The 15624-nt window shown below is 39.9% G+C and overlaps 1 protein-coding gene across 2 annotated transcripts in view; it reads left to right on the top strand.

Moving 5' to 3' along the window:
• The window catches only part of CRYL1 (crystallin lambda 1), a 91637-nt gene that overhangs the window by 14926 nt on the left and 61087 nt on the right, over positions 1 to 15624 (top strand). For both annotated transcript variants that reach the window (XM_074958144.1, XM_074958135.1), the window contains exon 3: positions 15347 to 15473. In XM_074958144.1, the coding sequence (XP_074814245.1) occupies positions 15347 to 15473 (127 nt within the window). The remainder of the gene's footprint in view (positions 1 to 15346; positions 15474 to 15624) is intronic.

Here is a 15624-nt window from a genome sequence, read left to right as displayed (position 1 = left end):
AAGGAAGCTATATAAAGTAATGGGAAGTCAGATTCCAGAAAGACTTTGTATGAATGTGGCTTCATATTCTGTTCTATGAAATGTTTACACATTAAAAGTGTTTCATCCCACTGTGCACTGCTTAACTATGCAACTGAGATAAGAAACATCTGAAAAGGATGACAAGTATTTTCCCTTAGGTCACTGATTCATGTTTTATGGAGTAATTTTTGTTCCACATCAACATTTAACTTATAAGGAAAAATAATGTAAGGGAAAAAGTGAATTATCGGGAAAAAGAGGGGGAAAAAGGAACTTGTGTTAGTTTTGTGGTCAGTTTTTCTTCTTGCAGAAACTAACGTATTCTGATTGTAGCTGTGCGTGGCCGGCTTTTACCCATATATTATTGTATGTATTTTTAAGGATGCCACTAACAAAATTGCACCACAGCTAACACTTAGAGATACAGAAGCAAGACTGAGTAACATTATTCTATATAAATAAAACACTATTCTCTGTATATCCTATTAATTAACTTTTTAAAAAGAATTCCAAAGCTGAAATTCAATAGAACAGACTCTTACAGAATCTTGAGTGGTAAAACATTGGACAGTAATCTTTCATCTCCTAACTATATCAATGGAAGTTATTGGCAAAATAAGTGGAAACAAATACCGTATATATCTTTATAAAAGTTCTTTTTTGTCCCCCCATTTCTCCCTCATATTCACCAAATAAATAGAGAGAGCCTGAGAAGTTTGTCACTTTTTGAAGTGGTCCTGAGTAAGCTTATCTGAAAGTTGTTTCTTTGCTCATGCATTTAGTGTACACGCCAAAAGAAAAACTAAGCATCTGAGTTAGGAATTTAGAACACTACAGTAAAAAATGACCTAAGTATTAGAATCTGGAAATACCTAGCCATAGCACCAGCAACGTGTTTAATTTTGGCTCTTCCTGGGGCTTGTGGTGGCTGCCCAATCAGTAAGGGAGAGCTCCACTAATCACTGTATGAAAGAAATGAAGACCAGAAGCTTTAAACCTAAAGTTAGGTTCCTGAAGCAATATTTAGGTACCTAAATAAATAGCCTGATTTTCAGTAGTGCTGAACACCCATAAATCTTATTGAAGTTAGTGGGAGATACAGGAGCTCACCATCTTTGAAAATCAATACACTTTTACTAGGAGCCTAGCTTTAGGCACCTACCGTTAAAAATTCTGGCCTTAGTTTCTTTTGTTACATATATGAATTCATAAGTATTTTTCTATGTGTTTTCTTTCTTAATATAATCTGCACCTACCTTTTTGGTTTACCAGGTATAGCGAAATCTTGCAGGGGGGGGGAGGGGTGTGTGTGTGTGTGTGTGTAGCCCTGCTTAAACCAACAGACTCCCTAGCCACCCACTACCCTCAGATACAGCGGCAGGGTGCCCTCTATCACTAGGCCATGGACTTCTACTTTCTGTAGGGCCTGAATCTATAGGACAAGTTAGGATAGTCCCTCCATCTCCCTTCCTCCCCACAGCTACAGGATATTCTGTCACATAGAATCCCACAATATGCTATTCCAGAACAAGACTTCATGAGCTCTATGTATCCCAACCTCACAGCTTGAATTCAGTGCTTTATTGCCACTGCTGTTCAAGCCAACCATCCATCTGCACACCTCTGCAATCTGAGTCACAGCAGGAAGGAATAGACAGAGGAAAGACCAGCTTCTGGGTTGTGATCTTGCCATGTCTCAATGCCACATTGCCTATACTTAATTTTTTAATTTTTTTTTTACGAAAGAATCATGTAAAGAAATTCTTCCTTCAAAAAACATCTCAAAATTCGCTTGTTCTGGGAAGTATCCTGGTTGTAAATAACATACCCTACTTATAGTTCTGCATTGTTTTGTACTGTCTTGTACACTTTAAAATGTGATCTCCGGGCAGGGTCCCTTGTCTCACTGTGTATATGTATATTTTTCCCACTCCAGTTGCTGCTTATCCTAGCATTATTTGTTTTTCTTTCTTTTAAAAACAGCTATCCACACAACTCCCTTGAACAATGGGCCCTCTTCCTTTACATAACATCTTAACTCGTCTCTCCCAGCACACACACATTTGGATGCCTGTGTCAGGAACCTCCTGCTCTGTTTTGCAGTCCAGGGGTCTAGGGTGGGTTCTTACAGCCACTGGACAGAAGAGGGCAGAAAGTTCATTGGTCAGTTTTGGAATGTAAGCTCATATGTCACTACTGTCTGGGACTGTGAAGTTGCCACTGGGGCTTGTCCTTACCTACCCCTCTTCCCAGTTATCTCCACGTGCCCCTTCAACCCTACACAACTGTCTCACACCTCTCACTCAAGCCATCAGTCTCCCAAAACAGCTCACAGAATCCAGAATTGCTGACTGAATGGCTTTTGTCTGTGTAAATGTGCTGCCCTCTGGTGCTGCGGGAAGGAGGAAGGCAGACTGCTGTAGCTACTGGCTCCTTGTTTGGGCTTGTCTAGTCCTTGCCCCTAATGCTGCTGAAGATTGCTTCTGTTGCTCTTTTCTTCATGCAGGATGCTGGCGGCTCACCCTGGGAAATTCTGTGGAGGGTTCCATCCACAGAGTGCTCTGATGAGGGGTATGGTGGTAGCTCTAGCGTCATGTTGTGGCTCCTGTGACAGAAACTTTTATCAGGGTAGCCTTCCCTTTTAACATAAGATAACCCCTTCACTGCCCTTCTCCAAAACCAGCAGTATTTTGTTTCGTCTCTTGCTCACTTGATCAGAAGCAATAGCTAACTAACAAATCTCAAGAAGTATGCAGTACAGATGTAATCATTTCAAGTGCTGTCAGAGGGAAAAAATGGGAAGGGACAGCATTGCTAGGAATAGTATTTTTCAAGTTTCTAAAAATCAGGGAGGGTGCCAAATGAATAATCAGTAAAGCCAGTAACTTGTCAGTGTATCTCATTATAATATTGTTTATTATGGTACTGCCTAAGGACCAACCAAGAATGTGGCCCCATTGTGCTAGGCACTATACAGAGTAGTAGATGGTCCCTGCCCTGAAGAGCTTACAATCTAAATAGACAAGACGGACGCAGGGTCGGGGGAAGGGGTGTAACACACAAGCAGAGTGTACAATGTGATGGCTGCAAAGTTGTGTTAGTTCCACAGTTTTTTGGGGGGTGGGTTTAGTTAGGAGGGGATAAGCTAAACGGAAAGAGAAGCAAAGAGAGAGAGAAAGTTGAAGGGAAGGGATGTTTATGGGACAGGGTAGGGGAGACAAGAGTAAGAGGGGCAGGTGTGGACTGAACTGTAGTGACAAGACTATGAGGGAAGGTGGGGAGAGAGGGTTGGCACAAACAGCCAGTCAAGACAGAGAACGTTCAGTTGAAACAGTTATTAATTAATAGGATATGTTGTTACATACAGTACCTCAAAATGGACCCCATCTGACATAGATTGGTAATGTGAATATTAATTATCAGCAACAGAATTCCAGGAGTGATAATATAGTGCACTTTGCAATGCCGAAATATTCTTGCTTCTCTGAGAGTAGTTGAAAATACTAAATGCTTGTGGAAAAGTACAGAAAACTAGATCACATTTCTTAATCCTTTGTAACACATTTCGTTTGAACAGGAGGTATTTTGTTCCTTACCTTCACCTTCAGGATGCTTCAGGAATCTCTTTTTGCTAGGCTGGTTGAAGCATGGGGCAAATATGTAAGCATGGGATTAATGTATCACTCCTAATGCCTTTGGCAAGTTACTAACCTCTCTGTCTTAGTTTGCACACCTGTAAAGTGGAGAAAATAATATGTAATTACCTGGTCTACAAGGGGTTGTTGTGAGGATTAAATAGTTAATATTTCTATGGAACTTTGAAGATGTAACAAGCTAATTATTAATAATTAATGGTGATGGTCGTATTGAGTGGAGGCAATATTGTGTAGTAAATGTGGCATGAGACTCAGGCCCAGGAGACAGAGGTTCTGTTCCCAGCTCTGCCACTGATCTGCTGTGTGACCTTACGCAAGTTACTTCACCTCTTTGTGCCTCTGTTACTCTCTAACTCTTACTCTCTTTAGGTCTGTGATTGTCTCCTGCTCAGTATATATACATTGTTTAGCAAAATGGGGTCTTGATCCTGGTAGAGGCCTCTAGGTGCTACTATAATATAAATAGGAAAAACTATATTGCTCCAACTCAAAATTGATTCAGCCATCACAGTGGTGACCCCTCCTTTTCTGTATTTAAAAACTGATTGGTAGCAAAATTTTGGCTCTAAAGACTTTTCCTTTGGATGTAGTACATATCAGTGCAGGGAGTTCTCTGCTTCTAAAAGGCAGGATTCACTCAGTTCAGTACAGGGATTTCCCAAAGACTTAGGTCTGGTCTAAATCCAGAGGATGCTAACAAAAGGTTTAATTAACGGTATTGCTTTTTTTTTTTAATTGATTTAGTTAAACTGGTCCAGTTTTGTGAGTGGTGAAGCTTACATTGGTTTCAAGCTGACTTGCAGCAGTTTAACAAAATAAGTTTACAAATAAATTACACCAATTTAACTAAAGGTAACGTGTGTGTATACAAGACAAAAAAAAGGCAAATACAGTACAGCACTGTGTTAAACATAAACTGTTAAATAAAGCAGCATTTTTCTTCTGCATAGTAAAGTTTCAAAGCTGTGTTAAGTCAATGTTTAGTTGTCAACTTTTGAAAAAACAACCATAATGTTTGTTTAGAGTTACGAACATTTCAGAGTTACAAACAACCTCCATTCCTGAGTTGTTTGTAACTCTGAGGTTGTATTGTACCACTTTTCAGAAAGGATGTGGAAAAAATGGAAATTATTCAGCAAAGATCTACAGAATGATTGGAGATCTAGAAAACCTGTTTTACAGTGAGAGACTAAAAAGCTCAATTGATTTAGTTTATCCAAGAAAAGGGTTAAGAGGTGACTTCATTACTACCTGTAAGTACCTACATCGGGAGAAGATTTCTGATGATAGAGAGCTCTTTAACCTAGCAGACAAAGGCATAACAAGAAGCAATTGCTGGAAGCCGAAGCTAGACAAATTCAAACTAGACATAAGATGCATTTTTAACAGTGAGGATAATTAACCATTCGAATCATTTACCTATGGGTGTGGTGGATTTTCCATCTCTTGAAATCTTTAAATCAAGATTGAATGTCTTTCTAAAAGGTATATGCAATAGCTAAAGTTATGGTCTTGATGCAGACATTACTGGGCAAAGTTCTGTGACCTGTATTATTTAGAAAGTCAGACTAGATAATCATTATGATCCCTTCTGGCTTTTAAAAGCAATGAATCTAGATGAGTTTGTAAGTAGGATTAACACTCTGTCCAGCAGAGGTCATTGGTGCACAATACTATACATAAGCAAGCCAGTGCATTACAAACTATTTAAAACTATAAGGAATAAGAAAGACCATGGGAAATCTCTCTTCCTTGCCCACCAACAAGAGATTCCAGTCTAGGAAGACACGGCCCATGATCCAAAGAACTAACAGTGGCAAAGAGTCCAGACTAACACAGCTACCCCTCTGATAAAGAACTAACAGTTTAAGACAAGACACAAAAGTAAGTATTATAAACCATACAAGAGAAGGGGGAAAAAGGAGACAAAAGTGACAGTAATAACTTTTCATCATTATATAGGGTAGTTGTGTGCACCTTTTGATGTATTTGAATAAGTGTTTTTAATAAATACCAGTTAACACTGTCCTCTAGTTAACCATTGTTGATTGTCTGGGTTTTTTTGTAGACATAAGAGTAGAAATGGGTCTTGAGGCTGGATTGTAAGGATAAGAGGGCTGTGGCCTTATAGGTTAGTTCAGGGATGGTGTTTAATGTGCACAGAGCAGTGTTTAAGAAAGAACCTGGAGGGCTAAAGGGGAGCTGAGAACCTGGAAGCTCAGTCTCGTTGAAACGTTTCGATTTCAATAAATCTGTATTCTCCAGCAGAAAAATATTCCATTAGAGAATTTCCAACCAGCTCTAAATTTCAGGCAGAAAAGGTCTGATTCTTCTGTGAGTGCTGGTTCCTGTATGTATGGGCACACATGCATTCATGTGCATGAGTCTGGAGTTTTATAGCAAGTAGTGTCCGTTGGTCCATATGTGTGCAATTGCTCTCCTTGTGCTCCAGACTGAGGGTATAAGGCGTGGTGTGGACCAATGTCTCTCCAGTTCCTTCTTACCTCTGTTTGGCCTGAGTCAGAATACTGTGTCCACTATGATCTTCCTCTACAGTAAATACAGATTGTAAAAAGTTTTTGACAAGTTTAGACTTAGTGTTTAGTGTTTTTTATCGTTAGTTTAGTCACCCACCTGTGGGAGCTTCTCTCCAAGGAGGACTGGTCCAGGAGCCATGGGTCTCTTGCCCCTGTTTCTTATCCATCAGTGACAAGCTCCAGCACTGCCTTTACTGCTTTGGGGGGGATGGGGGCGCTCACATTGCCACCCCAAGTGCAGCACCTGCGGCTTCCGACCCTCCTTAGTCTTGTGAGGGACAGTAGCAGCTTGTGGATCAGGCCATGAGGCCCCAGTTGGATCAAGGCCGAGGAGATCCCCCCCGTATAGACTGTGAGCAGTGCTCCTCTGAGCACAAGCTCCAGAGTAGAGGCAAAACACTTAAGCCTAAGAAACCCTCTCATGAGAGTTGGGGACAGGACCATAGCATAAGGACAGATCCTCATTCAGATCTGCCTCTAAGAAAAGGATTCCCTTCCCATCTTGATCCAAATTGGGTGAGTCCTTGAGCAGAGGTCCTAAGGAATTAGGCCTGCACATACCTTCCATACAAGAAGGAAAGACTCAAAGGAAGAAGATGTATCAGTGCTGGTTCTGGCGCTGTCCAAAGACAAAAAGATGAGCACCCACTGGTCCGGTCTGGAAACACTATGCTGGACCCCCATTTGACAGATCCAGCACATTCCCTGTGGGATCCTCTGAGTACCAGACCAGTGGACACCCCTGATTAGTTGGTTCCCACCTCAGGGACTCCTCAGACTCCGGGAGGGACTGAAACCTTTACCTCACCAGAGGATATTTTCACTCTGCCCTATCCACAGTCTCCTCCTCTATCGGCCTGAGTCCTCCTTAGAAACATTTCTACACCCAAAGAGACCATCTTTACCTGTCCTCCTTCCCCTCTGCTTCGGATCCCATCTGATTCACGGTAAGAGAAGGAACTGGAAAGGTGTCAGTCTGCTCTGCCATTTGTGCCCTCGGTTCGGAGCACGAGGAGAACAACTGTACCTGCATGGACTAACAGACATTACTTTCACAAATCTCAGCCGCAAGGAGCACATGTGTACCCACTTGTGGAATATAGATAGGAACAACACATCTTGAAAAATCTCCAATTACAGGTCAGTCACTTCCATTTTCTGTCATACTTATGGTGAACTCTCAATATTGTAGATGCATTTGCAATCAAAACAGGCAAGAATTTATGAATAGAATAAAAGTCTCAGCAGAAGGTTAAAAATGTGCATATACTAAAATGTAAATTCTAATGCCGATTATGGATTTAAGCAACTGCAGGGAGTTGCAAGCCAAACTGACCCCAGAAATTTTGTTTTCATTTCAGACTTCTGGTTTCATTCCCCTAACAAAGAATGAATAATTGGATTTTTTTTTCAGTACAGATGCTCAAGAGAGAATAGGAATGCAATATCTCTGGCTGTTTACCCAGGCTTGCACTTCTTAGATTGGAAGTTAAAGATCATTGTGTCATTGATCCATTTTCTTTTTGTTTTTGATGGCATTGTCGACTCTACAGCACAGTAAAACTTACCCAAAGTTACTTACAAAAAAAAAATGTAAACTCTATTTAAAGCAAAGGCCAAGTCAAGAGGAAAAAGTTTTTTTAAGAATCATGAGCCAGAGTACATGCTGACATCTTGCATGTTCCAAGCAATGATTAGCCTCACTTGTTCTTTCTAGTATAATAAAAATTCCACCTTCTTTATAATCCATTGAGGACATTTGGAGTTAAAGTCCATAACTAGGGCTTCTTTAGGGTTTATTAACTTTATTTTTCAAGGTTTATTTTTAGCAATTTGTGTTCTATATAGATGTAGAAAAATCAGGCGTTTTGAGGGGTTTCTCTTTGATACGTAATGGGAAGACTTTCTCTTGGTAGCTTGTTCCAATGGTTAATCACCCTCACTGTTAAAAATATCTTATTTTTAATTTGAATTTGTCTGACTTCAGCTTCCAGCAGGGTGGATTTGATTTAAATCATGATTTAAATCACTAGTCAGGAAGACTTGATTTAATCATGGATTTCTACATAAAAGTGCATTCTTATTGGTTGTTATAACCTTTATACATATTCTTCACAACTCAGAAATAGATGTAGGTTTCATTTTTAGAAGGTATACGCTATCGATTTTTAAGTGATTTATTTTGAAAACTTTTCAGATTAGTTTTACAGCTATATCAGAAAATTACTGATTGTTTAGTTATTTCATTTACCAAAGGTAATTGAAGCAGATATTTATGAAGTCATTGGGAGGTAAACTATCTCCAATTCAGCAGGTTAATATTTGGAGGATTTTCTTGCCATGCTGTCTTAGGAGGAGAACATCACCAGACAGACATTTAAATTGTTTTATGTAACTAAAACAACAACGTTATGTATTCTGGATGTTTTTCTTCAACAGGAAACATATAATATTTTAACAAAACAAGCATATGAATTTTTTAATTTAGTTAAACATTCAAGTTTTTTAAAATCAGGTTTGTTTTTGTTAAAATTGTAAAAATTTTTAACTAAAATAGTTAAATGAAATATTTAAAAAAATATAATTAAATTGACTATGTCAGCCAGGTCAACATGAGAAACTTCAAATATTGGCTTCTGCAGCTAACTCAGTCATCTTCACCTCCATTTTCCTGTTTGTTCATAATCTGGAAAAGAAAAACAAGCTTTCCTGCTTTTTCAGGTCCCAAACGATTTCTCAATTTGGAATGAATTAGTCCAAAGAAAATATTCTTTCTACACCGGCAGAAGAAGCTACTGATGTTAAAAGTGAGATTATCACTTCAACAGTCTCTGAATCCAAGTGCTTAAGTGTGACTTCTACCAGTTCACTGGTGTGACTTTCTTTAAAACATCATCAGCAAACATATATTTCTTGAATGGTTCACCCTTAGCTCTGAAGTTTATTATAGTTGGCATTATGGAGGGATGATTGCTGGATGTCCATGTCATAGCCAACTCCTCTTCTTCAGCAGTTAAGGTTTGACCCTGGTACCGAGTACTGAGAATATTTGCAAGAAAATGAGCTGGCGATAGTGCTTGTCCCATTTGTTTTTTTAATGCTTGTAATTTAACTCTGTCATTGCATATTTCTCTTTAAGATCTCACTCAGTTCATTCCAAATTTCAACAGCATGAGCAATAAAACAGCTATTTCCCTGCGTTTTGTTCAAGGCTACAGAAATAGGCTTCAGCGTACTAAGCATGTGTTCAACATTTCTCTTAAGCCCATTGTTGAGAACTTTGTGATGGTGCCATCTGTTTTTTCATGATTTTGTTCACAAACTGTTATCAGATTAGGCCAGTTCTTGATATAGTGCTCAAAATAGACCACTACTGAGTTCCATCGCACGTCTTGTGGGAGAGTTAGCTTGGTTCCGCCCACTTTTTTCAGAGCAGCTGCTGCAAAGTGGTTGTTACGGAAGTACAGTAACTCCTCACTTAATGTTGTAGTTATGTTCCGGAAAAATGCAACTTTAAGTGAAATGACGTTAAATGAATCCAATTTTCCCATAAGATTTAATGTAAATGCGGGGGGGTTAGGTTCCAAGGAAATTTTTTGGGGGCAGACAAAAGGCATTATATACTGTACGGTACTGTACTGTACTGTGGTTGAGAGGTGCCCCTGGCTTACCCCACACAGACACAGCCCACTGCAGACAATGAGGCAGGCAAGAACGCTAGGAAGCACCTTGTGCAGCAGCAGCGGCAGCTTCCCCCCAGAAAAACAGGTGCTGACTTTGCCACGGGATGCTCCAGGCCCACCTCTTCCCATCACTGCTCCACTCCAGGCCCACCTCTTCCCACCCCTACTCCACCTCCTCCCCGGAGCACGCCACATCCCTGCTTCTCCCCCTCCCTCCTAGCACCTCCCTGCTGCCAAACAGCTGTTTGGCGGCACTTAGGACTTTCTGGGAGGGATGGGGAGGAGCGGAGACACAGCGCTTTCCCCGCTCTCTCCCTCCCTCCCAGAAAGTCCTCAGCACCGCCAAATAGCTGTTTGGTGCCAGGGAAGCACTGGGAGGGAGGGGGAGGAGGCGGAGAAGAGGAACTTGTGCAATGCTCCCTTGTAAAGTCGCTGCTCTTCCACAGAATCCTACAAGCAGTGGACAGAGCAGGCAGCCAAACGACGTTATAAGGGAGCATTGCACAACTTTAAACGAGCATGTTCCCTAATGGAGCAGCGACTTAACTTTGAAATAACGTTAAGTGCGAGGACGTTAGGTGAGGAGTTACTGTATTTTGCAATTTCAACAACATTAGCCTTTATTTCTGGAACACTGAAATCTTTGGCTAGGAGGTGCATCAAATGAGCACTGCAACTGTGTGTTATTAGCTGGGAGTCTCTTCACTCTCTCTTCTAAATTTTTTTCTCTTCTTGGATACATTTGCAGCATTGTCTGTGACCAACCTGCATACTAGATATTTGAATTTTTTTTCACAGTTTGTTACAGCTTTTACTGCTACTTCTTGTAAGTATTCTGCTGTGTGTACATTTCCTGATGTATCAATTGTTTCTGTAAGGAAGACATTCCCTTCTTCTGTTGTCACACAAGCACATACAACAGGATCATTGTGGACCTTGCTCCACCCATCAAGACTCAGGTTAACAATTTTATCCTCTAGACCTTTTGCACACTGCTCAGTTTCTCTTTCATACACTTTATCCAGCAATTTGCCTGCAACATCTCCTCTGTTGGGTGGACTGTATCCTGATCTTAATGACTGAAGCATGTTAATGAAGTGTGGGTTCTCAATCATACGGAAAGGAGAGTTTGTTGCACGAACAAACGGGGCAATTTTTTCATCAATAACCTCTTTTTGTAATCTGCTGGTTCTTATCACAAACTTATCTATGGTTGTTTCTGGATGATGGAGATTTTTTTTTCTTTTTGCTACAGGTGATATACTGTGGCTCTGTGACATACATGATGTGACTGAAACACTGTCATTGGCAGATAACTCTGAAACTATAGAAAATGATTGTGATCTTGAAGGTGGATAGTCTTCAGAATCCTGTATGTTGAGGATGGATTCTCCAAAACAAAATAAGTCAATGCAGTTATTTAATTATTATTACCATACTGCTCATTTAGTATTACTCATTGCATTCACTGACACTCGGTACTACTTTAAAGGTGAAATTGTAAAAAAAGATCTGCCTATTTCAGCCATTTATTATTTATCACAACTGCATCTAAAATGATAGTGCCATAGAGTAACAATTATTTTTTTTGCTTAAACATGAGAATTCAAGAACAGTCCAGAAGGAAGAGGGACAGTCCTTAAGAAAGAAGTATGAAATAAAGTTTACCAACCTGAAGATCCTGCATGTTCAGACACGTTCCTTTCATCATGTTCAGCGCAGCTTACTCCTAAGAAGGAACACTTCTCATGATGTTGTTTCATTCGGGCAACCAGGCCTTGCATTTCTTTGTTGCACTGTTTGAATTTTGCACGCCTGCCTGTCTTACCCACAGGTAGAGGAACTTCATTAAAATATTCCCAAACTGGGTCTCTTTTACAGCCTGCTGCCATTATGGGTTTTCCCTTCTAGTGAGAGAGTGGTATGGTAGATCTCAAATCAATGAAGGCTACACTCAGAAAGACCCCAAGACTTCTGGAATATGCTGCTCAAACAGTTTCACTTTTGTTTTTACTGCCTGTCCCTCCCTTCTCACATTTATCTCCAGACTTCTTCTCCTTGTCCAGATCTATTCCGCCCCCAACAATCTTCTATTCAATGAACTTTTTGAAACTTTGCACTTCTAGAGAGAGGTAAGGGATTGACTCTATGTATGCAAATTTGCAGAGGGACAATAGGGTTGAGATCTGTTACCTCTATATATTTATTTATTTATTATTTTATTTAAAAACATTTTTGCTGTTAACAAGCATGTTATCTCTGGAAACACAAATCCACAGTTTGAAAACTGCAAGACTAAGCATCTCTGATGGTATCTTCTAGACTGAGCATTGAGTCCCATTGGGTAGATAGAAAGATTAACCCATAAGATTGAGTCCCTAATCCATGAACTATTGGAACTCATTTACAAAACTTTTCTTAAACATTGCATGAATATATTGTCTCATACTATAGCATTAGAATTTATAATCCCTATTCCATGATGAGAGATCTTTGAGCTATAATGTACGTTAATTAAAACTATTTTTAGATAGGTTTTTTCCTCAAAAAGCATTTTATCAAAAAAATCTGATTTAAATTAAAAAAAATATGATTTTTTTTATTTAAATCATTGATTTTTATCCACCCTGGCTTCCAGTCATTGGTTCTTTTTATGTCTTTCTTCACTATAATCAAGAACCTTATGGTACCCAGTATTTTCTCCTTGTGAAGGTACTTACACCTTGAAATCAAGTAATCTCTCAGTTCTCTTTAAGCTAAGCAGATTGAGCACTTTAAACCTCTCGCTATAAGGCATATTCTCCAGCCCTCAAATCACTTGTGTGGCTTTTCCCTGCTACCTCTTCAATTTTTCAATATTCTTTTAAAAATATGGGCACCATAACTCTACACAGTCTTATCAATACTGTACAAAGATTAAAGATACTGTACACCTCCCTGTTCTTACTCCCCTGTTTATATATCCAAGGATCACGTTAACCCTACTTGCAACATCATCACACTGGCATTTCATGTTGAGTTGTTTGTCCACTATGCCCCTTAAAACCTTTTCAGTGTCATTGCCTTCCAGGATAGATCCCCCAAATGCAGTAGGTATGGCCTCTGTTCCTTCTTCCTAGATGTGTTAATTTGCAGTCATTGGTTCTTTTTATGTCTTTCTTCACTTTAATCAAGAACCTTATGGTACCCAGTATTTTCTCCTTGTGAAGGTACTTACACCTTGAAATCAAGTCACCTCTCAATTCTCTTTTCAATAAGCTAAACTGATCGAGCACTTTAAGCCTCTCGCTATAAGGCATTTTCTCCAGCCCTATACCGGAAACTTACTGACTGCTATTCCTACCTACATGCCTCCAGCTTTCACCCAGACCACACCACACGATCCATTGTCTACAGCCAAGCTCTACGATACAACCGCATTTGCTCCAACCCCTCAGACAGAGACAAACACCTACAAGATCTCTATCAAGCATTCTTACAACTACAATACCCACCTCCTGAAGTGAAGAAACAGATTGACAGAGCCAGCAGAGTACCTAGAAGTCACCTACTACAGGACAGGCCCAACAAAGAAAATAACAGAACGCCACTAACCATCACCTTCAGCCCCCAACTAAAATCTCTCCAACGCATCATCAAGGATCTACAACCTATCCTGAAGGACGACCCATCACTCTCACAGAACTTGGGAGACTGGCCAGTCCTTGCTTACAGACAGCCCCCCAACCTGAAACAAATACTCACCAGCAACCACACACCACACAACAGAACCACTAACCCAGGAACCTATCCTTGCAACAAAGCCCATTGCCAACTGTGTCCACATATCTATTCAGGGGACACCATCATAGGGCCTAATCACATCAGCCACACTATCAGAGGCTCGTTCACCTGCACATCTACCAATGTGATATATGCCATCATGTGCCAGCAATGCCCCTCTGCCATGTACATTGGTCAGACTGGACAGTCTCTACGTAAAAGAATAAATGGACACAAATCAGACGTCAAGAACTATAACATTCAAAAACCAGTCAGAGAACACTTCAATATCTCTGGTCACTCGATTACAGACCTAAAAGTTGCAATTCTTCAACAAAAAAAACTTCAAAAACAGACTCCAACGAGAGACTGCTGAATTGGAATTAATTTGCAAACTGGATACAATTAACTTAGGCTTGAATAGAGACTGGGAGTGGATGGGTTTTACACAAAGTAAAACTATTTCCCCATGTTTATTCCCCCTCCCCCCCCGCACTGTTCCTCAGACGTTCTTGTCAACTGCTGGAAATGGCCCACCTTGATTATCACTACAAAAGGTTCCCCCCCACACACTCTCCTGCTGGTAATAGCTCATCTTAAGTGAGTTAAGTTACAGTGTGTATGGTAACACCCATTGTTTCATGTTCTCTATGTATATAAATCTCCCCACTGTATTTTCCACTGAATGCATCTGATGAAGTGAGCTGTAGCTCACGAAAGCTTATGCTCAAATAAATTTGTTAGTCTCTAAGGTGCCACAAGTACTCCTTTTCTTATTACAATAGAGATTAATCTTAAAAAACACATTTGAAGGAAGACAGAGTAGTGGCTCAGATAATTGATTTGGAGAAGTTACATAAGGGACAGCATAGGGACAAGCCCCACAAAATTGCATTTAAAAACATAAAAAGTATTTCTAGCATATATGAGAGTAGGAGATTCCTCTAACAGTGGCTTTTTCCCCCCTAAGAAAGCAAAGGTTAAATAGAAAACGCCTTCTTTCCAGGCTATGACCATATACTAAGTTCTAAAACAAACCATAGTTAACTTCATGTTATAAACACGTGAAATATTAGGTTTAAAATAGTACAGACCTCCACTTTCATAAAATAGTGCTTGATGCTCTACAGTCCATTAATGCAATCAAAGTATGTTCCCTCTTTCTGTAGAAATTGATCTGTCCTAAAATACAGACACTTTATGTGTAGTCGGCTTGGTGATACAGGCCCATTTCAGGATGGACCATTTATTGACTGTCACTCTTACCTCCAGTGCAACCACAGTAAGGGCCTGATCCTCTTTACATTGAAGGGAATAGCAAAGCTCATTGATTTCAATGGTGCAGGATCACACTATTTGATTATTTAAAAAATTGATGGAACCAAGAATGATCCTAGAGCCATATTGAGGAGGACATAAGTAGGGTAAGAAAAAGTTGTGTGTAGGGGGTCATGTACTTTTCACCGCTCCCTCCCCAGTGATTTCAACTGTGCTCTCCTTAACTCTTTCTCTCCTCCAACTGGGAAGCATTAACTGTTAACCATGCACTTAAACTTATCAAACTCATAAAGTGACATTGCAAAATAACAAAAATACAGTTTTCAAAGGATGGCTAGATATGGTTGCCAGCTGGTAAAAAGAGCATGCGGTGTAACAAATTTATATGTGTATTCTGTGTTTTCACTAGCAAAGAAATGAAGGAGCTGGAAAAGTCAGGAATGCTGAAAGGAACTCTGAGTGCAGAGAAGCAATTGTCTCTCATTAGTGGCTGTACTGACTTAAAGACAGCAGTAGAGGGTGCTATGTTCATTCAGGTGAGTTGAGGACTTTTCCATTTCTAGCAAACAAAGGTTATTGCAATATTTTGTCATGTTCGGTTGGGGGCACACTGTTAAATACACACCGAAACAGTAAACTTTAAACCTATATATATCTTCATTTATCTGCTTAACTCTTTTTTATTTG

Source organism: Natator depressus, chromosome 1, assembly GCF_965152275.1.
Source record: "Natator depressus isolate rNatDep1 chromosome 1, rNatDep2.hap1, whole genome shotgun sequence".
In the NCBI taxonomy this organism is placed as follows: Eukaryota; Metazoa; Chordata; order Testudines; family Cheloniidae; genus Natator; species Natator depressus.
Note: the sequence above shows the minus strand (reverse complement) of the source record. Positions and strands in the feature narration are given on the sequence as shown.